Source organism: Cataglyphis hispanica, chromosome 4, assembly GCF_021464435.1.
Source record: "Cataglyphis hispanica isolate Lineage 1 chromosome 4, ULB_Chis1_1.0, whole genome shotgun sequence".
In the NCBI taxonomy this organism is placed as follows: domain Eukaryota; kingdom Metazoa; phylum Arthropoda; class Insecta; order Hymenoptera; family Formicidae; genus Cataglyphis; species Cataglyphis hispanica.
Genome location: NC_065957.1, coordinates 8381879 through 8408945, shown reverse-complemented (window position 1 = coordinate 8408945; position 27067 = coordinate 8381879). Strand labels below are relative to the sequence as shown.

Genomic DNA, 27067 nt, shown 5'->3' with positions numbered 1-27067 from the left:
GCGAGAGTTTCCTTACAATCCCTTCCTTACAGGGTTTCCTTATTTAAACATGGTGTAGCAAAAGAACAACCTAATGGAAGACGCGCACGATTTTCTTTTCCATCGCAACGATAAAATATACATCAACATTTGCGCTCCAACTATACAGAACGATACGTAAGGTATAAACATGGCGCGTAATTTTCTTGTAACTAAATGAAAATAAATTCACGACCGACTAATGGTATTCGAGGGGCTTTGGCTTGAGCCTCCATGGGGTTTTATGAACGCAAATTACAGAGCTCGATGGCCGCCTCCTGCCAACGCCGACACTCTCGGTGTTCCAGGGTCTTGGTAACTTTTTCAATTTCACGGCCAGTCACCCCCTATCTTCCGAACCTTCCTTACTCCTTCTCCATCGCTTTTAACTGCTATTATAATAAAGCTAATTTCACTTTGATAATCATATTCGAAGCGATGCAGTCTTATTTTATTAAGAGATGTTCGACCAGAAAAATGTTAATCATGGCATCGGATGGCATCGTCGTTTTTTTTTATACAAACGTTAACGCGGTTGGAACTCGAAGAAGTATAAAATAGTTATCTTCCTCGAAACTATCGCGACATGTCTCCATTTCCCAACGATCTCATAATCGTACTCACGTTCTAGACCATTCCTTTTTTTTCCATCGATCTTCTCCGACCGCTTCGTCATTCCCGTGATATTACCATTCGATCTGCACGACCCTCCGTAATTTCCGGCCGTACACTCATCCTCACGTTTATCCCTGCGATATCAGCGCGTTTAATTAGCGACCTATGGGGACGAAATGGCGAAGTAATGCCCCTATTGAAAAAAAAAAGCTGCGCAGAGAGAGAAATGCTGAGAACATTTGGTTTTTCATCGTGTCACGGAAAAATTAAGATTTTCATCGATTGATCGCGTATACTTTATATAATAATTTTACAAGTTCTATACTTTCATATATAAATATAGATTATATGATATCATAAATTTAAGGAAAATCAATAATTTTGTTCGTTTAAATTTTCATTCTGCGATAATAATTCAAGGAACCGGAGAATATTCCGCCGAAAATTACTTGCTCACCGACGCAAGTGTAAGATCATCTGAGTAAGCTCTTCAACATCCCGATAGCGTCCCGGTATAATCCAACATGCAGCTTAGGCCAACGTAAATAAGTCCTTCAATTTATTAATATTGCAACGATCGATATCACTCTGAAAGCGTCCATAAATTTTCCGCGCACACGTCCTTCGGTTCACGGTGAACCACCAACGGCGATGCAGCTCTGTGCGATCGTTGTGGTGGTAGGCGGAGGCTGGCTGAGAGAGCTCGGGTCGATGTTACGCTCGCTCCGGTGCTCTTGGCTGACACCACCATGACCGTGGAACGATAGAAACGGATAGCGGGGGTAAGGGGAAATATAAGGGCGAAAGCCCCGTAGAACATGGCTGGATAGAATTGCACGAGACTAGGGGAGAAATCAAAGAAAAGAGAGGAAACGACGAGAGGAAATGAGGAAGGAAGAGAGGGGTGGGGGAGGGGGAGTACGAAAGACACAAAGAGAAAGAGGAGGAGAAGGTGGGAGGCGGAAGAGGGAGATGGAAACGTTCCGGAGAGATGGGACACGAGGGATTTATGCCGTTGGCTGTCGTCGGAGGGTGGATTGCGAGCCGCGTAGCATAAATAACGACATGACAGCCTCCGCCACCATCGAGGTTGTACATACGTTGTCGTGTCGTTGCCGTTTATTCGAAATTAAAAATCTAAGAAAAATGAAATTCGCGCTAATAAATCACAGTTTGATCAAACGGGAAACTTTGTTTTACGAAAAAAGTTATTTTCGACGCGGAAAAAAAATATCACGATCAAAGTAAATTCGGAGATATTATTAAGATTTTATTATATAACAAAAATGTAAACACTATCGAAAGATAATTATTTTGATAAGAAGATTACTGTGCGTGTGCAGATAACTGTTACGTCGCTCGATAATTTTCCTATGCGCACAGGCTGGCTGTATTCACAATATTCCCTCTTCATGTCTTGTTTAAGATCTCATAAACGAGCGCTTACTACGGCTCAAACTGCTCCAACTGAACTAAGGATGACATCGGTATGCGACGACGTGCCTGAAAAATAACTCGTCGACTGCGCACGTTAATCCGACCTCTTCTCATTCGAATGCATGTAAGATACGACGGTCCGATAATGAGAAAACGTTATTTATGCATCAAGGATCTCGTGATATTTTTCGACATCAGCATCCAAGATAAAATCTGATTTTGATCAAACGAGATGCAAACAGATCGCATTATATTCAAATTTTCTTTTATTCGAATCACATTTGTTTTTATATAGGTTTTTCTGTATTGCATGATTTTATTTATTGTCTGAATTTTATATTATTAACTTCGAGTAAAGTTATGCGGATTTTATTTTATATTAGCCATTAATTTCTCATGTGTTTTTCTGTATGTTTTTTTTTTATCTAGTCCCATTTCTATTCTCTTTTAAAGAACCTGATCTCTTCGCGATCCAGTCCGCCCTTGGATGGCTTTACGTCAAACTGGCTTAATTCATGGCCATTCTTATACTTATCTTAGCGAATTGCTGGTATCTCCTTATCCCGGCGGTAGAAAAGAAACAAGATAAAAATCAAAGAAGGCATAATTTAACTCCGCGACTTGTATCATAAAGTAGCATTAAATTGAAAATCTCGTATATGTTTGCATCCGTTGAGCATAAATCCAAGTAGAAAATGCAACAAAAACAATATAAAGTTTTTTTTTTAGAATTTCCAAATTAAATAAATTTTAATTTTTTGCCAAAATAATATACCAAATTAATAAATAATATAATATCGCAACAAAAGAAGAATTTATAGTATAAATTAAATTTCTTTTTGGATTCAATTTTCATTCGATTAATTTTTCATTGTAATATTGACGCGAATAAAAAAGTTTTCAATTAAATATATAAGCATTAATCTATTAATTTAGTTCCCTAAATTATATTGTAAGTTTATTTTCCTCAAGAATTTTTTTTTATTACATACCATTAATCGCGATCGGTAAAAGTCGAATTTCTCATGTTCATACAAATCATAATTTAGCTAAAAATATTTGCTTTTCTATGGATGATAGTTCGTGGATAAAAAAACGGAGGGAAAAGGCAAGATAAGGAGAGTCTTTCATGAATAAAGGATGAGACAAAATCCCATGTAGTCATGTTAGATCGAGGGACGGACCGAGCGGCGGACCAAGTCTTAGTAGCTTCGGTGTACGCAGCCAAGAAAGCTTACAGCGCCATTAAAATAAAATAAAGCCTCCCTCTGCCTCCACATCCTACCCCATTCCACTCGCACACCGTTGCTATCGGCCGTCGCCTTCGTCTTTCACTTTCATCTTCTCTTATCCGGCGGTTTTTTTCTTCTTCTTCTCCCTTCTTATTTCTCTCTCTCTCTCTCTCTCTCTCTCTCGATGTATCAACGCATCTCACTCTTCTCGGTCTTTTTGTTTCTCCCGCGTCTCTCTTTTTCTCACAGAGGCATATTTTCTGTCTCCTTCTACCTTCCAGCTGTCTCCTGCCATCAGCATTTTCAGAATGTTGCCAACGTAGACAGCCAGGGCGTAAACTTGAAATCATTGCTGAGTATACGAGCAGAAGAGCCGTCTATATGTGCCTTTTGAGAGGGTTCGCAATGTTCGTACAGATCACGACGCTTATAATAACACTTAACCGCCGACGGTTGAATGGCTGCAAGTTGCAATTTCTCTTCTTTGTGTCTCTTCTTCCCTTTTCGACTGTTCGCGGTTATCGGTTAAGGTGGTCTCTCGCGGCAACAGAGATATATCTTTACGATTTTTTTTTAAACATTTTACTGCTTCGAGGTAGACGTAACGCCTTTGTTTCTCGACTGTCGGATTTATATGTGTGTATTGTTCCTAATATTACGATCGCATAACGAATATGTTAGAAATAAATTGTTTACGTATTTTATATACGTCACACGTGCAAAATAACACGGTGTACGTTACGGCTTCGTTACGGAAGGCGCGTAACGCGTGTAACGTGACATAAAGATTGTTGCGAGCTGTACATATTGTTACTTGGAAGATTACGGCATATTTAAATATTTACTCTCTATAAACATACAACGCAGCTATAAAAGTCTCAGCGAGTACTTCGCAATATATCGTGTCAATTTCCTCCTTCAAGTTGTATGCTATATTTTAATCACGCCATCCGATATAAACTATCATGTTTCCAGCCATTAATATCGATAACTATGTCTTTTACAGTTCGTTAAATTAAGAATTAAACTACACCCACAATTACATAATTTCCACATTTTATGTTACTTTTACGGACACTCGCCCTATATATGAATCTCTCGGAAACTAAACTGATCAACTTCATTTTGTGTAAATTTCTTAATTTTAGAATGTCTATAAAAAAGAGAGTTTTCATGTAACAAACAATGGCTTGTACAAAGTCTAATAATTTCAAATATTCTAATAAAACCTTAATACAATCAGTCGTCTCGTCCATTTAGATTGTGATATATTGCGATAATTTTAAGCGTTATAAATATGTGAAAAAAAAAAAAAAATTACGCGGCGATGTTATTTATTATTTCTTAAAAATTCTTAATTTTACCTTTTATAAAATTGTAACAAAAAAAATTAATATTATTCGCTTAATACATGTGTGTAATGTGCCCCAATCAACGACATAAATAACAACAGAATTTTCATTGAAAACGAAATATCATGGGGGAACCGAAGAGAGCAAAGATGAAATCACATTCGTTTGCCGAAGACGAAATTCATTCCGAGCTAGCGGAATGATTCTATTAGCGATACCATTAACGACTCGTGTTTATTATGTTTGACGCTCACTTTTATAGGTATAACTTGAAGTGCGTGCCTCTCTTCGTCCTCTTTTTACTAGTTTGCTCGCGTGAACAAGGATGACCGACTCCAATTAGGTTCGATATAGATGTATATCTGACAATATTTGTTTCCATGTAAAAAAATAACTAACTTTCTGCATTCTGTTTATCGTGCAAAAATAGAAGCGTATTTATTTTTACATCGCCTTGTTCTTATATTTCTTTTAACTGCACTTCTTAGCTATATATTTAACACTTTGAGAATTCAGCTTTTTTATGTGATTATTATTAATAATTAATTTTATGCAAAATTATATGTAAAAGATGGGCCCAAACATTTCGTTTGGGCCTGAAATTTTATAGGAAATTTAATTCTGAACAAAAAGTTTCCTATAAACATGGATTTAAAAATACTTTCTTAAAAAATTACCACTCGAAAACCTCTGAAAGCACGGTTATTTTATACATTTTTACAAATATCAGAGAAAAATATACGTTTTTCTAACAAAAAGTACCGAGATAAAAGTTGTAGAGAATAATTAAAATAATTGTAATTAAGAAATAAATAAAATAATTGTACTTTCAGAGGTTTTTTGGGCGCTAATTTTTTAAAGGAAGCATTTTTCGACCAATATTTATAGAAACTTTTTGTTCGGAATTAAATTTTCTATAAAATCTCAAAGTCTGGCCGGTATCTTTAGATCCACCTTATATAGTTATATATATCTTTACGTAAACGAAACTTTCGATTAAACGATTAAATATGAGAGAAGGATACGGTATTATTTTAACTACTTCATATAAGGGTGGAACTTGTATGCTTAAGGGCGGTGACAAATTCAAGGCGAGAGGATGATGGAGGAAATAAAAGGGAGAGAAGGATGATGACTGCGTTTGAAAGAGGGACGATTGGATGAAAGGCTCCGAAGAACCCGGATATTAACGCAACGCGTACTCCGATACGGATCGCATGAATCTTACGAGAGTACCGAAACGTACTTTATATGTATAATACGAGCATTCTCGATAATTCGATCCCCCCTTTCATTTCCGTTTCTGCCCATAAATCTTAGTATGGTAAACGTCCACTCGCGCGTGCAACATTGTGTCTACGATGTTTCTCACAAAAACTTCTTGCGCATCATAAGTAATGGCCTATGAATTATAAATTCCCTGTTCACTGAACAAATTTCATCTAACAATGACCTTGGTGATTAACGATGTTATTAAAATACGCACAACTGACATTTTAATATTTTATTTTATATTACAGAATGCTCATGATATATTTTGATGGAATAAAAAATAGTTCAACAGAGAAGAGAGATAAATAAGTTTGCAACAGCGTTCGAAACTATTAGTTTGTATTACTATTGTGAGAATATATATAATTCACGATTAAGTATATTTTTATATCTTTAATTAAAAAAAAAAAAAAAAAAAAAAAAAATTTAAACAAAAATTATATAAGATATATTACCAATATCTATCATATAATTTTTATCTCTTAATCTACTTTAATGCATTTCCAAAAGACTTTTCTAATCCTCAGAAAAAAATATCTTGAAGAATGAGAAGTGCAGCTATATTTTTCTGAAATCCTAAGTAGCACGAAATATAGCCGCCATAAACCAGCAGCATATAGGATAAAACGCTCTCTTGGCTGTCGGTTATCACGAACGAATGTACAGGCAATCTAAAGTGAGGAGCGAAGATAATGGTCAACAGGCTGTCGCCATCTTAATGCAATCTTAAACCTCGCTTAACTATATAACAGCAAAATATTTCAAAATAAATCAGTCACACGAAATTCCGCAGTTTCTCGTTGCCTTTATCACGATAAAAATGTTTATTATTATAAGCTGCTGTACATCTACCTAATATTCAATTACTATATATTATATAAAATAATAATAATTCATAATTCATGTGAAAGCATGTTCGCGGTAAATGATATCTCAATGTCTTTATCGCAGATTTTAGTCATGTATCTTTGCTACTAAAACAGAGATTGCAGCATGAATATGCGCGGAATTTCAGGGAAAACCATTCTCCGCGCGATTCTAATCTCTCGAAGAATAATACTGCCGTTTGTACTTGATAACCATCCTCATAGCCCTTCGATGACGACCCTTGACAACGCGACACGACGAAATTGACAAAACTGCAGCCATAATTATGCACCTACATACCAGAACATTTTATCCGTAGTTATCAAATTTATTTTCGATTGACGTGACTTTGATCTCATTGTCTCTCTTCGCGATTCTCTCTCTCTCTCTCTCTCTCTCTCTCTCTCTCTCTCTCTTTGTTTGTAAACATACACACATGTGTCACAACATTACCCGAAAGATTTTCAATCTGGAATAGAAGACAGCGATAGAATTTTATACACCAAGGTACTCGGAATTTATGTATCAAAACTGACAGATAAAGATTCACAAGGTTCGTTCAATCCTCACTTTTGGCACGAATTATTTGTTATCGTAATTATTTGCATGCAACATGTCGCGCGATAAACTGAGTAAGCCGCAAAAAAGAAAAAAAAAGAAAAAAAAAAAACAACAGCATTACATGTCGATTCGCAACCGTAACGACGATCGAAACCAATGCTTTACGGAAGTCGGTCTTCCCGAAGCGCGCTCGTTCGACTGGTCATTTGATGGGCAATAGACACCGGGTGACCGTTCGACCGGTCATCCAGCAGCGAACAATCCGTCTCTCTCCTCCCTCTCTTGTATTAAACGATTATTTTTGTTGACGTCGTAAATCCTTTTAAACGCGGCACTCTCCAAGTACCCTGATGTATATCCACACGTACCTACACATCACACCTCCCCCGAGAACCCTATCGCTTTTCTTTGATATCTCACTTACTCGTCCTCCCGACAATCGTTTCAGTCACGATCGCAGCGTAACGTACGTCTTTCGTAAGAGATCTGATTTTTACTGATTCCTATTGTAGTAGCGTCCAGCACATAAGAATAGTCGACATTCTCCCGTTTGATCTCGTTTTCGCGCGGTACCGAGAGATAAAAGTCGAGCGGTTACTCCGGATTAATTGCGTGACAAATCAATCTTATCTCACATGTTTTAAAGTTTTATAAAAAATAACATACAAAGAAGAGCTGCAAAACTTATTAATTTAATTATAAATATTTTTAAGTCGTAATGTCATAATCCTGAGGATATTATTTAATAATAATGTATATATTATATAATTGTCAAAATCTTCTCCATAATATTTTTGTTAAATTATTAATCTGTATTTTTCTTTCTTTAATTTCTTGTGTAAATATTTATACATATTGTATATACACATTATACATATTTATTAATCTCAGATTATTATTTACTGTATATTTATCTCTGAAAAAAATGCATGTGTAGATATAACTTATTTGCAATTGAAATTTCATATACAAAGTTTTTCTATCTCTCTCCTTCTTAAAAATAATTTGATTTTATTGTGCTCGCTATATGCTGAGAAAGAGTCTTCGTTATATGTAACCAAACCGGTTTAGTAAGTTGGAATAAACCTAGAATAATCATTATATCTTTTACGTGTCAGCATTATTACTAAACTAATGAGAGACATATAAATGAATTAAGAAAATAATTATACATTAGGACCAATAATAAAATTTTTTTTAACGACTAATTGACTGATCGTACGATTGAAATCAATTAAAGCTCGAATTAATTTCCATACCGCAATTAGTATCTTGTTTAAAAAGTTTTTCTAAAGCTGTAGATTTTGCACAGAGACTCTAAAGAGCAATTCGGTAGTCTTTGCAGAAATCCAAGAGTTCGAAAAAACAATTTACATTTAAAAAAAAAAAAAAAAAGAAAAAACCAAGATTTTGGTGGTAAAGTAGGAAGCCAAAGGATTCCTGCTGATCTTAATTATTTTATTGACAGGGATCACGTTTTGAATGACCGACATAAAACCGCTTTTTTTGCTTAGCTTTTCTGGTGTTAGAATTTTTTAGACGCTTCCGTGTTTCTTTTTTTTTTTCTATCTTTAGAGATTTTCTCAGCGGTCAAAATAGTTTCACTTACTTTCGAAACGACTAAATGCAAAAGGATGCGGTCAAGGCACCATATCGAGACGAATCCTTTTTAAAATATAGGCCATGCTCGAATTAAACCCTATAATATACTTAGCTAAGAGAGAAATCTGATCAAAATACCCATCGCACATGTATTAGTTAAGAGTCCAATTAACTTGAATTAATTATAATTACTATCCCACTCTTTACAATCTCTTAACAGCGATTCTTGTAACAACGTCAAACAATAATTATTATCTTTCCTAATGCCGCCTGTAATTTTCTCAGTATACTCCACAGCAGATTTATTTGCAAGGCTGCTAATCGTAATCCGATTAACATCACACGCCGCGCAAAATAAGATTCATTGTAGTCACAAATCCCCCGTAAGGATTTGAACATTTAACGTTGGCTACATACTACGACTTTACAGCGGCCAACGTAACAGCCGCTATATATTTACACGCGTATTTATGACTGTCCACTCTGCTAGCATGCTTCGAAACACGAGCCAACGTGGTTCACTGTTGGCCAATGTTTTAGCCGCCGCATCCTGAAATCATTGCGAAACGTCCATCGAAAAAGCAAATAAGTCGATAGCAAAAAATAAGTTTATGGCAGGAGATAAATTCAAATATTAATAAGACCAGATATTTTTGATTTCAATCAAAATTACAGTCAATGCACGTATAAAAAGACTGCACGTATAAAAAGAAAATTTGCAGTTAATCCCATCCAAGTATCAATTTCATTGATTAAATTATTTAATAAAATTAAAATATTTATGCAATAAATTTTATTAATACACTGATACTCTCTAATATAATATTCATTATTAAATAAATTATAATTATTGAATTAATAATTTGTTGTATTCATTCCATTGTTCTTGAACAGTTTGTCAATTGTCAAAATAGCAATTTTTTTTCTCGAACTTTTTTTCAATGTAAAAAAGAAAAAAAGCTAAAATTCGAAACAAATTATATTTAACAAAGTTATATTTACAATCAAAATTTGCCACTTTTACCAGATCCTTATAAGATATTCAAAAAGACAAAAATTCCAACCATCTCTCCATTTTAGTCGCCATCACAAAAAAGCTCGAAACTAGTTTCTATCAAGGGCACAAATCATTCTGATTCACCGTGACACTGATTTTATTGGCCGCGCAGCAATATAACAGGGAGCAGGACTGGCTCGCCAAAAAATAAAAGCGTTAAACATTCCAGAAATAATTTAAAAATTCTATCACAGAAACGTTATTCAATATGCAAGCCACAACATAATAAAATGTTTCGAACATATAATTCAAAATATTAAAGTGATTTCTATCAACAATTTTACATATTTTGTAATTTTTAAATTTTGTTTTCATTTTATTGACAATGGCCTGTTTAAACAGAGGCTAGTTTATCCCGTAACGATAGATGCTAGATATTCTTATCACACCTAAGAATTGTTAAAGTATAAAAAAGCCGATTATGTACTACGAAGGAGTTCTGCACGCGCAAACACAAAGCCTTCGCCATCGTTATCGCGCGCGGTGAGAATGTCGCATAATTTAAAATTCGTTACGTTTCACGGCTGGTTATAATTACGACTGAGGTACCTAACCATAACGGCATCTCACTTACATCTCGTTACGTCGCGCAAGCATCAGCTGATACTTTCTTCGCTACTCTTATTAATCCGTTAATTTAATTCTTAAACTACATTGCTGTCAAAAGTAATATTATAAAAAGTTATTAAATTATATGCGACATACGAGCACATTTCTGTGCCATTTTTTCTACTATCAACTGTACAAGAGATATGATCTGTCCAAAATTAAATCCTGCGTATTTAGCGATGTGAAAAATTTTTCTCAAAATATCATGTTAACATAATCAATTTTTTTCTCGCGTTGCCGAGACTCCATCTTTGGTTCACACGAATCAGTCGGATGCGTTTGAAGTCGAGGCCTGTTGCAACTCGCTACCGCTCGGAATTTTTAGACGACACAATCGGTGCCGAAGAAGAAAGAGGGGTAAACGGAGACGGGATCGGTGGAACGTGTAGGAAGAGAGGATGGCGGTAAAACAGCCAGTTCGAACGGAGAGAGAAATACGGACGAAGAGGACAGGCGGAAGACAGCGTGAAAGAAGAAGGGTGGCGAGGGAAGTCTTAAAAATAAGCTTGGAAATAAAACTAAAAAAAAAAAAAGAGGCGAGAGCACAGGCGGCAGTAAAATGACGAACGAACGGCCGCCGAGGAGATTCCGCGAGCAGATAATTGTGTAAGTGGACCCCTCACGTCGCGTTGCTTCGATAGATATTGGTACGAAGACAGCTCCGACCAGTTTTTGATATCCTGTTTGCGATGGATTGGCAAAAAAAATACGTAATACTTCCAGAGATGGCTTCAATGGTCACGTTTCACATGTCAAATATGCACGTTAAACAGTTTTGCTTGCTTTAGGCGATTTAACACTTCGTGCAATTTTATTTTGACAGCTCAATTAAAATAAAATTCAATTAACATTATGATTCTCCTTAAATTTTTTTTTCTATTTACATGAAAAAATTAATATTAAATAATTATGTTACTTGATATTTATTTCACTCTATAATCAAACTTTATTGATTAAGTGAAAAATTGAATTAAGGATAAGATTGAATATTAAAAATATTTGAACACGCATTCGTAAATATATATTTGTAATACTAATTTCGGAAAATTGTAATTGAATTTCCTCGGCAACTCGCGGTGAACGAAAGCAATTTATTCATCTCCTGATTAAAGATATAAATCATCCGGGGACTCGCGTCTCTCGATAGCACGGCAAAGTCGGCAGCACGCGTGATTAATAGTCTCCCTTGCTCAGCAGGATCAAGGATCTGACGTCGATTCAAGATGGTGAATTACCTAGCAACGCTAATGTCCGTACGCGAACTGCCCGTATATATCGAATACCGTGCAGCACGCGGCGACGGTAGCATTTATGGGCATCACCGGCGTGAATATTTATGCGGCGACCATTATCGTCTACATAATAGCAGGTATACCGAATGCGGATAAGCGAGTCTCTCTCGAGAACCTGTAGTACGACGAGTCTCGGTAAGCCACGTCCTGGGGCCAAATGAAATGCAGGGCCGTAGCATGGATGATAACAACTGCACGCAAACGCGAATTTCTGTCACATTACGTGCATTTTAATTGATAATATTAATTTACATTCCAACGTCATTCCGACAAAATAATTTAACAAAATAAAAAAAAAAAATACTAAAACGTATTAAAATCATTTGCAGTTATTCGTTACGTCTTATTAACGAGAAATCATAATCGAATACATAATTTGAGAATGGAATTCAATACTTAATATCGTGCTGAGTCGGCAACCATTTTTCTAGACGTTCTTAAAAAGGGCCGTGTCGGCTCTTTCTCTCCCTCTCTTTCCCCGATTGAAATATTGATCACGAAAGATTACGGAAAGTTAATTCCACGGAAACGCCCATGGACTATGGCCGGCCGTGGAACCTCAGAGAGCGCGGCGGTTGGTATCTGCTCCGAAGAGATATGAAACGCCTATGGTGTACACCAGCCTATAGCCAGGCTCCGGTCCGCGATATAAGGCCAAGATCCTAAATCACATTTGACTCCCGTAATGGGATTGCCGAGAAAGCCTAAACCCCAGAGGAATGAAATCTCTCTGATAGTAAATCTACCTCTTTCATGGAGCCTCTCCTCCGCACCACCATCTTTTTTCCAGACGCCGAAATGCCTCCCACGGTCGCAGCGGCATCCATTTTCAGAATGCTCATTCCACACACTCGGAATGTGAACGCATCGAAGAGATTAAGGTCCGATACGCAGGACTGCCTTAGAACCTGCTCGGACGTCAAAAATCGGCCACGCGATGCGTCCACAAATTTTTTACACGTGTCGAACTCTAACAATGGAGCACCTCGTAAAATTAGCTCTTTTTTTTTTTCTGACAATCGTAATCTTTGCTTGTTGATCTCTCCGGACTAAAGTAAATCCACTTTGAGAAAAACTTGTCAACGCGTTGCCGACTAAGATCAGGAACGATAAGATGTATTGACATATTCGGCTATCTTCGCGATCACATCAAGTTGTGGGAAAGAACAATCAACATCGCGCAAGTACCACTTGAAATATACGACGAATAACAATTTCGGAGAGTGGCAGTTACGAAGGATAATATCGTCCTAAAGAAATTTTATTTACGGAGCTATCTAGACTATTTAGAATAAAATAATCTTATTAAACTAATATTTGCATTAAATTAATTTAGAGAGAGAAAAGTTTTTATTTAGAAAAAAGTACATGTTATAAATCAAAATACAGAGAGAGAGAGAGAGGTATAAATAAATATTTCAAAATTATTTTACAATTAGAAAAAATTTATCTTAGTTTGAAACAGTGTAGAATTTTTTAAAAATATCACACAAAATCTGTTCCATTTTTAGCGCATCTATGCGCTTCGTTATAAGCTTCGTTCTAAAAAAAAAAGAGAAACGTTCTTTTATAGTCCAGAAATACTTTTTTGCCTGCTCCTTGTAAAATCCTTTCGTACAGAAGCGCGGAAACCGAAGTGAAATCGGAATAGAATGTAGGCTAACTGGTCATTATTTCGACGAAAAATAAATAGCGAAAATAACCAAGAAAATCGAGAGAGCTGAGAGAAGTCAACGAAGAGAAATAAACGAACGCAAAAAAGCACGAAGAGATTGAACATATGTTTCCTCGACATCTGTCAGAAACGTCAAAAACGTCTGAGAGAGAAATAAGAATAATTTTTATTGTCTAACATTTAAAAAAATATCTAATGTTTTTTGAAATTTAGTTTGTCTACTTTCTGGCATCTTCTATCATTATTTTGACGGTCATTAGTTTTTTTCTCTACTATTGTGTGAAATTTATCAAACTCGACATAATTAAAATCTATTTTTGTCTCCAATAATAAAAAACAAAAACAAAGACCCTTCCAAGTATTCGTCATAGATGCAAAGTGTGATTATTTTATAAAAGAAAAAGAAAAATCGAAATTAATATCGAACGGACGTTGAAGTAAATTCTAGATTTTAATTATCTGTACTCACCATAGAGCTGATTTTAAAATATCGAACTCTACAAACGCGGTTAAAGAAAAAGATATCAACTTTCCAAACTCCCCGAGTTCGTTCGTGAGGCCCGTGGCGTCTCGTTTCACGTGTTAATAAATAGCCGCGTTATTACCGGCAAGCTAATTCCTCAGTCACTCTCTTCATTTAACGAAGCCAATTATGACAGGCATAAATGTAAGCACTTAATAGTTGTGTACACAAACGCACGCGCGCGAAACCCGGCGCCGTGACTTCGCTGGGTCGGTTCACGACAATCTAATATCGTAATAAGCTCACAAATGTAACAGCATCTCGCGTTTGTCAAAGCAATTGTCGCTCGATTATTCGCGCAAATTTTCTCACACGATACACTACAAGAACACGAGAGGCACGAGAGACAGATTATTATCATTACATTCGATTAATATATTAAGCGCGTTTATGAAAAAAAGTCGCGCACTCGGTATCCCCTTCTCCCTCATCCCTCAAACGTACAATGTTTTGACGTTGAGAAAAATAAAAAAAATAAAAAAAATTGCCGCGGAAACACTCGATTCGTTTTATGTATCATTCATTCGGCGCTCCCAAGCGCGACTGAAATGCCGCGAGCGGTTCACAGTTAAGCAAGTGCTCGGCTTAATTGCCGCCATGATACTTTTATTGTGCATTAATTCCGTGATTGTCGTTACGAAATCAATTTGCCACGATACTTGAGGCGTCGTAAAGTTATTTAACGTGTATTATAAAAACAACGTGCTTACGTGTTCTCCCACTTCGAGCGTTCCTGTCCCTGCTCTCTCTCTCTCTCTCTCTTCGCTTCTCTATACGCAGTCTGTCGTATGTGACTACATGACTTACGTTGACTCATAAAGATCTGCACACAGTGACTCGTCTCCCGATTTTTCCCGATGGATTTTAGTGTATTTTACCGGCTTTATGTAGGCGTAATACGGAGATTGATAATAAACATATATGAGACACGCGTGATTCGCGAAGCAAAGAAGTCATATGTATAAATAATATTCTACATGTCTGAGTAAGTCTAGTAAATTTCATTCAATTGTAACAAAGGTGTTGTGTGATAAAGAAACGACGACACTAATCTCCCATTTTTTATATACCTATTTTTTTTAAATATATAACTTTTTTGAGAAGCATTATATCTATATGATATATTTTTTCGACAATCGAAAACGGATTTACTCAATTAACATTTGTAAGAAACTAGAATTTTGTAGAATTTTTTAAAAACTCTGTAATAGACAATCGCATAAATTGACAGAAAGCATTAAAGTTACGTCACTTTTCTAAAATTTACGAACTATATAAAGACGTGATAAATCACAGCATTAAACCGGCGAAAGCATTTATCTCAACTATTAACGTCTCATTAATCATGTTTTAATATATTCACTCACTCAGTTTGTAGAATAATCCACAACTTGTGTCAAGAGAACATTTGACAATTTATCACTATAATAATCGTTTTCCCGATTTATGTATTTAACGAGCACGCGTAAAAAAAATTACGATAAATCAATAATAATCGGTTAATATATAAATACAATGTAGTTAGACGTGGCGCTCGAGAGAAACTGATCGCTCGTCGTGGTTGCTGAAACCAGTCGAGTCCTTCGAGATCCGACGGCCGTCGCCAAAGACGACTCGCTCGTTGTTTGCTCAACTGATTATCGCGGTGTATGAACAAATACGCGGTGCATCTTTCAAAGTTATATGCCGTCGTCGCGCCTTTCGTAGCCGAACCTGCGATGCCGCTTCCTCGGATGAAATAAAGTGTCAATTCGGAAACCTGTCGCGGCGGGAAAAAGTCGGGATATATGATGCGAAAGAACGTTCATAATGTACAGAATCTTTCCGTTTTATATTCTGTTTAAATTTCCTCAATATATATTTCATCAGTATAATAATAACGATTGCAATGTGCAAAATTTTGTAATATGTTCTTTCTCTTCTCTCTCTCTCTCTCTCTCTCTCTCTCTCTCTCTCTCTCTCTCTCTTTTTCTCTTTTGAGTATAATTTATATAAAAAAATTTTATGAAAAAAATTTGATTGTAATATAATATGTTATTTAAATAATTCCACATTTACAGAAAATATAAAAAATAATATATATATATATATATTGAAAACGAAATAATAATAAAATTGAAAAATAATGTAATATTTATCGTTAAATTGGTTACATAAATTATAAAAATATTTTGTCTCTGAGTAAAGATAAATTTATAAATGCGTTTAAAAATATTACAATTTAAATATTAGAATAAAAAATAATTACAATTAATTAACCATGCCATGTATTTAATACATCTTACTAAGCAACAAAGGAAGTTATGATTAGAAAAAATAATCTTTCATTTTTGTACAACATATAAAGTATTATCATTCCATTCATTGTATGCAATATGTACATAATAATTAAAGAAGCTATGTAATTATATAATTTATACAATTAATTTATACATTTAATGTAGTTCGCAAAATAGATAAGCAGATATTTTTAATTTTTAAATTAAGTTTTTAAATTAAAATATCTATATTAAAAAATAAAAGTAATATGTATATACTATACGTATGTTTTTATATTTATTATTTTCTTTATAATTTATTTTTATTCTTTTTTTATTAGAATTTTGTGAGTCCTTTTATTATAACTTTATATTATATCACATTAAACAATTATCGCATCAAGTCTTTTACATGTATTGTAAAAATATTTAAAAAAATTTAGTTTCTTAATTAATTGTTTTTATTAATTTTTATTTCCTTATTATCAATCAACAAAATTAAAGTAACTGTTCTTTGCAAATTTAAAGAATATTTTGTTGAAAAGCTTCTTAATATAAAATCAAACTTTTTGCATATTTACTTTTGACAGCTTTCAATGTTATAATTTAAAAGAAAGCCCCTATAAAAAATTGCCCTCTAGCGAGAATTTTCAAAAGGATTAATGAGAGAGAGAGAGAGATATGTTGGAAAAGAAGTTACCGAAAATAATTTTCGGTCGGTATAATAGAATGCTCAGAAATATAGTTATCTCCTGTGGCAAATAGAAGTTATCCTGTGATAAAAATAGAAATAATGTAAATTCCATATTTCAACATTTTTTTGCCCCCATATTTTTGCCAAATTAATCAAATATACTTATCAAATTAAACATATGTATTGAGATAATATCTGTCTCTCTATCTGTCTATCTCTGCCTCTTTATCTGTCTTAATATAAATATATGTTGTTTTCTAAATACCATAGATATAATATCAACAAGAACAAGTATACAGGGTGTCCCAGTCCTAGCGCACCACCTGCTAATAATAACAGATTTTTGAGATCATTTGAAGATGACTTTTCCTCAGCGAAAACGTCGAGAGAGATTCGTTATTTTTTCAAGTTTTCAATTTTTTCCATCATATATCTTTTATAACTAAGTTTTAAATTCTCTCTCTATTAAAGTAAACTCTATTTGACATTAACTAAGGAATATAATTTTAACTTTCTATAAAATTTAATTTGCAAAAAGTCTTCCTTTTTAAATCACTGGTAATACGGAAATTATTGAGGCCTCGACAATTTTACTGAGGAAAAATCATCTCCAAATGATCTCAAGAATCTATTAGCAAATGATGCACTAGATCTGGGATACCCTGTATATATTCAATATTACGAGTATAAATAGTACGAAGAAAATATTTCAAGAGCAAGTAACGTTTGAAATTAGATGAAAAAAATTTCAAATAAATATTCGACATTTATGCGTATCAGTCCCTTAATATATATATATATATATTTTTAATATTTCAGTGCGTGAACCTTAAATATTTTTCGCCTTTCTCCTAACTCTTGTTAGAAAGATAATTCTTGATCATTAATGCGACGAATATAACAGAGATAAATTCAAACCACTCACCGGTCGTTGCAACGCCGCCATTCTCGACGCCAACGTCGACGATGAATCTGAATTCCACAAAATACTCATCACTTATTCGCGAAAAGCTCACTTTCGAAATTTCGATCGAACGCGACACGATATACTGCGTATTTATACGCACAATACGACGATCGCCCGATATTTCTTTCGACACTCCCGATACTTTTTTACGGCACTCCCGAGACGTACGCGCAGGCAACCGTTATTCCCGGAATACGTTAACGTACTACTTGAAATTGTCGCAATGTTCATACTGTCTCTTCTCTCTCTCTCTCTCTCTCTCTCTCTCTCTCTCTTCTCTTTTTCTTTCTCTCTCATATAATCCTCGCGTAATCCTCGGACATATTTATGCTCAGGGTGAAAATCGTAACTTGGATGTGACGCGGGACAAGTAAATGACAGCGTTAATCACGGCCGACCGATTGATTCCGACTCCTCGACACTCACAATGATCGCGATTGTACTTAGAGCGCGCGAATTCCGACGCCACGATTGCCGCGCTTTCAGTAAGTGCAGCATAACATGCGCGATACATAGATGGCAACGATCTATCCTTTTTATTCCGTTCGAGCGTGGACCAATTACGTGACTGCCGAGCCTATTCGAATTTAATCTGCTGATGTGAAAATTGTTCAAAAGCTAGTTACTATATTAAATATTGCGACATTAATACGCCAGTATGGATCGGTTAAGAAATTCGATTCGATTTTTTTTTATATGTATGTAAATGAAATTGAGTAAAATTACACTTTTCGTACGTTCTACTTGGCATTATAAATGCTTCGGATTATTTAATCGAGGGCCTACTAGATAAATTCGCAACTGAAAAAATCAACTAATTATTCGTCAAAGATAGCAATATGACATTTTATACATTAGACACTCGCTTGATTAATTACTTTATAGACATTTTATACATTTATGCAAATATCTCTGATAGGACTTATTGTTAGAACAAGTGAGACAAAAAGATCTCTTATCATTGACTGATCAATCAAACGATTCGAAGCATGTGTAACAAGTGAATGCTTTTATTCGCATGTCATAAAAACAATTTACTTGTTAATTTCCTTGTTTATAAAATGCATAAAAAATATTCAACAATGTTACTTGTTTTAAACGCATATAATAAACTGCCTATTAAAAATCGAATTTACTATGATTTAATATATTGAACATACATAAATGTATGTGTGTGTGTGTGTGCGATGTTAATGGCCATGTATATGTATAATGTGGATAAATGAAAATAATTGTCAGTACAAATTATCGACAAACGCATTATAATATTCATTAATCAATTGTTTTATCATTCTTATGATAGTACTGTAGGTTGAAGAGAGAAAAAAGAAAGAGAGAGAGAGAGAGAGAGAGAGAGAGAGAGAGAGAGAGCGAGAGAGAGAAAGAGAGAGAACGAAGTGGAAAAAATGTATAGACGCTGTGCACGAAAGAGTGACTAAAGCGAGACAGCGAGAGCGCGGACGGCTTTGTTTACAATAACATTATATATAACGGTGGGAATACAATCTGTTTATGTGGCGACGTAAAATATATTACATCGAACACAATAATTTTTGCAAAAATTATGATACAAAATAAGCGCTTAGAGGAAGGAAATAAATATAAATGCGAATCTATAATGGGACTATTTTCACGTGTGCGAATTTAGTACCCCTCACGTGTGTGGCGTGCGGCTTGACAGATAAGAATATTAACGTACGCTTTTTTGACGTATATACGTCGCGTATAATCGCACTTTCTACGATCTATACTCTTTCATTACGCTCATATGCTACGTATATGAATCATGTTTACGAACACTTGTTGCAAGAGTGCGCTAATATTAATTATATCGTGGATGAAGACATAAATACGGTTAATGACGTGGATGCGAAGAGCCGGTCGTTCGTCGTTATCGGAGGTTAGTTAACGTATCACATAATTTTGCGATTGATGAACTGAGCTCACACATTATAGTTTATTATAGTTTATTATAGTTCATTATAGTTCACACATTCTGTTACACACACTCATACACTATATATATATATATATATATATATATATATTAATTCTTTTTTAAATTTCTTGTTTTAAATATACACAGTTTTTTTCGGAGAAAAATTTTTATCTGCTAAATGAAATACGCTATGGAATATTATCATTTATAAAGTTGTATGAACCAAAAATATGAAGCTTTCTCGCGAATACGGCTTTGTGCAGATAAATAGAAAACGTGTCTTTACAAATCTTTTTTTTTTCCATGTATATGTTGCTTATCTTCGACAACTTTAGACGGCCCGCTTGATATTGACAAAGACCAAGGCGATGAAAAATATTGTATATCTCGCTTGTATATGTATAATTATAGCAGTTACGTGTTATAGGATTACGTGTTTTTTTTTCTTTTTGCAGAAACAATGGCGAAACACTTAACGAGGAACAAGACCGACATGATGACTTCGGGCAATACCTTTAAAATCGTGTAATGGGTTTACAGGCATAGCGAATTTTATGAAGCGATGATTGGCGGTTAGTGTGAACGAACGATTTTTTAGAACTCTTTAAGGATCCCTGCGAGCAATAATTCTAGTCCTCGTTATCTTAACAAAGTGTAGGTAACGCGCGTAAGAAATTAGACGTCGTATATTTCATACATACAAACGTTCTCGGCTTCTTTAGATTTATAGCCGGTATCCTGCATATACTTATACAACCTGAGCCTTTTCGTATATTTATTTAAAACATTAAATATTTTTTTTATATTTAATATCGAAGGGAACGGAAAATTATTACTTTTGATACATTTATATAAAATGTTTTATCCAGCTGCATTATTTTGCAATAATAAATTTAGTGAACAATTTGTTCAGTCTTTCTTTATATAGACATTATTAAGGAAAAATATTATATTTCTGAATTTTTAGATATTTTTTTATTCTTACATTTTTTTAATCAAGTTTTATAGAGATGTATTATTAATTATAATTGATAAATTGTGTAATTTTATTTGCACACACGAGTAGGTCTAATTTATTTTTTATTTTTATAAAAGAAGATGGTATGTCATGATATCAATTTAAAAAAAAAACTTATTAATTTCTTAGAAATATATCGGATTTTCTTTATTACATGCAACAAAAAAGATCGTTTTATTTGCAAGAGAAGAACTAATTTATCATCATTGTTATTATACAGCTAATGTAATCTCAAAAATAGGATAGATTCTTTGATGAATATATTATTAATTTTGACTTAAAAATATGCTATAAGAGATATCTTGCCAAAACATTTTTTATGACAAATAAATCTACAATAAAAATATTGTAAAAATACAAATAAAAATAATATTAATGATATCACGCAATCGACTCGATATATCGAATAATTTGAAAAAAAAAGAATAATATTTTTATCGGTTTTCTAAATAGATTGCCAAAACCAATTGGCGATTCAGCAGCTGCTACCGCATCAAAAGTACCGGCGGCTAACGACTTCCTATCGCTATACTTTCACGGAAGACATATTGAAGGACTTCACTGCGAAGGAGGAAATATGTTCGATGTTACCAAGGAAACAAGGTATAGCACATTTTTATGAGAAGTAAAAGAAACCATGCGTAAGTCTTTGTTATGGGATACGGTTAAGCAACTGGCTTCGCGCGATAAATCAAAATATCGATACCGATGTTTATTGTAATGATTACTTTTTAATATTTATTCTTAACATTAGCAGATTTAGCAAATATTTTATTTTTTCTCAATTAATCTTGCAAGATAAAAAATATTTCACATATATCGAACAATATATTATTATCTCGTGTTAATGGCGCATTTTGAATAAGGAAATCAAATATAGAATGTTAGTAAAATATTTAAACCTATTTTGCATATGCACTGTTGATCTAATTTATAATTTTTTTCTGACTAAAAATATCCATCAAGATATTAATAATGATTTTATTACAATCAATTAAAGATTAAAATATCTTCCTAAATTAAATTTCAATAAGAATTAATAACAAAACCCTAAAATTTGATTTTAAATAAACTTTAACATAATAAAATTACATTTTAAGATTTTGTTACTAAAATGTTTGTAGAATGTCGGAAATTAAAATGTTATATTGAAATAAAAATAAAAAGATTTTATTGAATTAAATATCTTAAGAATAATTGATTTTATATTAAAAGAGCTTACTTTCAAAGAGTTTACCTGTAAAGTTTGTCTAAACATTTTAATAACAATTTATACATGTTGAAGATTAAAAGGTACATGTAATTTTATCATATTGCAATGAAGATTATTAATGAATGCATAAAAATCTAAATTTTTTCAATTATACTAATATATAGAAAGAATGTAATAATTACATTTCATATTTACGTTATTAACTTTTCTATTATATAAAAAAATATTTAGGAGTGCACGGATGCACGCATAGGATATAAAAATTTCAAATATAATAGTATTCTTTAGACATTTTCCCTCATCTTTTCGATTATGAAAGATCTATAGTTATAGAAAAGAAGAAGCAAGCTGAACACACTGGTGGTTGTAATATTTACAAGCGCAATAAAAGTATGCTTTTAGTAACCCATTCATCTAAACCTTCTGTCGTGGAACATCACATCGCGGAATTTTGGCCGTACAATAATGCCAAATATGCGTGAAAAGAATACGATTTGGAGATGTCCGGTCCGCACCAGTTTTATGTTTTTTTAGCATTTTCAGGTGCACTAACTTCTCTCTATCTTCTATTTTTAGTATTTTATTTTATCATATGACTTTGCAGCTTATGATATGTAGCAATTACTGGCAGTTAAAGAAAGCAGGAAAATTGTCTTTATAAATATATTGATGATGTGAAAAGTATTGTAATCGTATTTCAAGACAAAAACATTTTGTAGCTTTTTTGTTCGAAATCGTGTATATAAAAAATTATATTGATTTTAAAGAAGTAAAATTTTGTGTTGTAAATTAATTTGAATATAATTCTAGATTCTCGCCATTTCATTTTTACAGAAAATATTATTGTATAAATAAATTTCTTGAAAAAAGCCAATTTTGAGTTACAGTATTTTTCTCATTAGTGATGTCAAAATTATCATTTATAGTGTACATATTTTTTTTATAATAATATGCATAATATTCATAAAAGATTTTACTAATGCATATTTTTACGTACTCTATTATCTTGCAAGATTAATGATAGTTTTATAAGCATTTTTTTAAATCTTCACAACACTATCACAAAAAGTTTCAGATATATAAATTTTTGTTTAGGAAACAGGTTTAACAAAAAAGTAAACTGCATAAAGAAAAAAATATGGAATTATATATTAAATACAATTTTTTAGTATGTTAGGGGTTGGAAGCATGTCGCCATTTTAGAAATACTTTCCCACGTAGCCGCGGTTAATTTATCGAATTTTCTCCAGTCGCATCCCTTACGGAACCATGGTACAAAATGGCCGACCGTGTATCCATGGTAACACTCTTTCGCAGCATCAGACATATTCGTGGCAAGAAGGGATGAAAGAAATAGCGTGCGCGCCATGTGAATCAAGGAGGGGTGGCCCCTCAGATGACGACGAATACGAGCTGACATATTTCTCGTATCTCCCATCGAACGAGCCATCTAATCTACAGACCCCGTTTCTTCACCACGAGGATGACGATGACGATGAGACCGTTATTATGTGCTCGAGAATTTGCAATCCAATGCAGTTTATGCGGTCGTAAAAGGGGTGCGACTTAGTCCGTCCTTTTTTCTTAATCTACGGGGAACGTATGCGGGAAACCGCCAAATGGTCTCCTAAACGTGAATCATCAATAAGTTTTCTTTCTCTAAGCGAAAGTTACCACGATGGTATAAACACAAGTCAAAATGGTGACGTTAAAATTATGAATTAACAATCGGATGATGCGCTAACGTCTGGTGTCAGCATAAAACGCACGTAACTAATCGTGGGATACTACATACGAAGTCGTCTGCAGAGAATAAATAATGGTGTAAGTATCTATTGAGTCATATAAATTGCAACTGACAATAATATTAATAATATTAATAAATTGGCAATATCAAGAAAAATTGTAATTATAAAACTATAATTTTTTCCAAAATAATTATTTGTACAATATTTTTTTTCGGAAAAGCAAAATTATAATAATTGTATAATTATAATATTCATATATAATAATAATACTACAATAATAATAATACTCAAATTAATGTAATGTAAAATAATATAAAATTTTTTATTTTATTAAACGATATAATTTTTGTATAATGCGGTTGACTTCAACGAGACAGTATCTTGTAATAATTTTTACATAAACTTATAATACTTTTTATAATACTTATAATACTTTTTATAGTTTTTACATAATCTTATAATACTTTTTATTGATGCCGATGAAATTATAATTTATATATTAAGATATTTGATAAAAAACTAGAATATAAAGTATACTATATAATGTTAAGGTAATATTAATGTTTTATATAACTATATTTTTTTGCTCATTTGAAACAGAGTTTACTTTGCAATAAAATTTAATTTGAGTTTAGTAAAAAATACATATTAAAAATTGAAAAGTTGCAATAAAGATTTTTTTTGTGTACACATCGCTATTTTTTAATATTAGAAAAAAAATTTTTTTTAAATTTTATTATAAGAAACATATTATAAGAAATATATTATAAAAAATTAGTTATATTATACAACTTTAAAAAAAGATTTTAAAAGTTTTAATTAAAAACTGAAATATATATATAAAAGTACTGTTTATATATTAACTCTTTTTGATTTTATATACACATACACAACTTTATTTTTTTTTTTTTTATAAGATTAATCATGTTAATAACAGAATCTTTGACAAATTGAAAGTATATGTCTATTTTTTTAGCAAACATGCCGATAAAAGTCATTTTTGTCTCTTTCTTGTTATAAACTAAAATAAAGAAATTAGATTACTATACAAATAAAATACTCATATTTTTCCTCTAAAAATATTAGATGCATGATAAAATATTTTCTAAATATATTAATTATACATAATAATTTGAATTGTTTAACAAATTTTTAATTTTATTTAAATAAAATATAATATTTTGTATACTAAAAGGATACAAAAAACATAATAACTAAGAATAAAAAAAATAGTTGGTATATTGCAATATAAATGATATTGTTACAACTAATGATTTATATCTATTTTTATAGGATTTAGTAATGGAAATTAAATATGAATTATCGAAATATAGATATTTAAATAGAAGATTTGACTTCAATATAGCGTTTATTATTTACGCTAGATTATATACCATTGATTATATTTTGTGATAGCAAACGTGTAATACATATATAGATTACATTGAAAACAATATTAAATGATATAGAGAAAAAAAATATTATAAAATGCTTTTTTTATCTGTTTTGTTTTTTTTTATTAAAAAGAGCATTAATATCTTATTGACTAAAATTTTTTGCGTTTTAGTTCATATATTTTTTATTTCATGTATTTTTGCAAAGACAATTTAGTTCCAGGTTACATGGATGTTTCGTATCTACGGTTAAGAGATCGTTCGCCGGAGAAAGATACTGGACGACGGCCTCTATAAAATATATTAGGTACGACCGAGGGCCATGTTATGGTTGAAGCGCCAATGCGGAATAAGTCACGGGAGGGTTGCTACCTCGGGAACCAAATGCCTCAAGCTGCAGCTTGTAAAAGTCTGCTTGGCCAATAGCAAAGAGCCGCGACGCTCCCCTAATATAGAAGAGCGCCCCTTTTGCTCCTCAAGTTTCAGTAGTACCACGGATAATGGCGAACATTCCGCGACTGATATACTTCTACGACTTCCATCGACTTGTGTTGTTAAGCTGTCATAAATTAATCTCGTAAAAGAAGGACAGGACAAAATGGAAAAGGGCAGCCAGGTAGTTTTTTACTTATAAATACGTTACATCTTGAAGAAAGATATAATCTTATTTTTAAATAATAAAATGTATACACAATCTTGCAAAAATTTCTTTTGCTTTTCGCGGCTTTGATTTTTATGACATATTTATGTAAACAAGTATATATTAACAGATGGATTTTCATTACAATGTCGAATGTTTAGATATTTCCGATAAAAACGCCTGATCTCAATATTTTCTTTTTTTTAAAACAAATGTTTAATGCGTTTTAATATTACTGAGATAAAAGCAAGTCAAATTAAGATAACAATAGTAAAATAGGCAATAAAAAATGATTTTTTTAACCATATTAAAACACATATCAAAGAGAAACAAAATATTATAAATAAAATCTGAATCATAAATATATGATATAATTAAAAAATATGACGATATTATAACGACTACTAAATTAATCATTAGATAATTCATTTTTGTATCGAGTAAATGTCTATAATTTGTTTGTTACAAAAAATAACAAAAAATTCCAAGTACAAGAAAGAGCTACAAAATTATACAATTTTCGGATACAAGATCGGTACAAAACTTTCCACTTATACCCGATGCGTGTATGTGTGATACTTCGTTACGACAAGTGCTTTATGCGAGATTTTTGATAATTTTTCACGAGTCAAATTTAAATATAATCTTGAAAATTTCAAAGCGATTTGAATGCGCGCGATCCTATGCGTAGTTGGATCGCGCATTCATGATTGATCACAATTCGAAACATATATCAAAAGATTTGTTCTTTTTAGCTAAAACGGGATAGAGAATAAAATAGATAAATATATATAGTATATTTAAAAGTTTGAAGAAAAAAGAGAAAAAACGAGAAATACAAAATAAATCGTCTAAAAAAAAATTCATTTAAAAAATCAAACTTAAAGAGAATAATATAACATATTATATTACAACTATCGAAGTATCAAAACTCGACGTACGCCAAAAATATAATCACAAATTATTCAAAGAGATAAAAAGATTTATAAATATATAAATTGCTTTGTGAATAATCGCGCAATTTAGTATAAAATTGACCGAGATTTTAAAAATAATATTAGAGTATAGCGAAACTCTCATTATA

At 32.7% G+C, this 27067-nt stretch overlaps 1 protein-coding gene and 1 long non-coding RNA gene across 2 annotated transcripts in view; one reads left to right on the top strand and one right to left on the bottom strand.

Annotated features, from left to right (window-relative positions):
• Positions 1-18595, bottom strand: part of LOC126849014 (uncharacterized) — a 71977-nt gene extending 53382 nt beyond the window's left edge. The window contains exon 1 of the mRNA XM_050590470.1: positions 17990-18595. Coding sequence (XP_050446427.1) covers positions 17990-18058 — 69 coding nt within the window. The 5' untranslated portion in view covers positions 18059-18595. The remainder of the gene's footprint in view (positions 1-17989) is intronic.
• A 1024-nt stretch (positions 18596-19619) lies between these two features.
• LOC126849025 (uncharacterized) lies at positions 19620-25947 on the top strand. Its single transcript, XR_007687337.1, has 5 exons — positions 19620-19931; positions 20426-20542; positions 21442-21591; positions 23452-24025; positions 25561-25947. It is a non-coding gene; the product is annotated as an uncharacterized LOC126849025 (long non-coding RNA).
• Positions 25948-27067: the final 1120 nt, after the last annotated feature.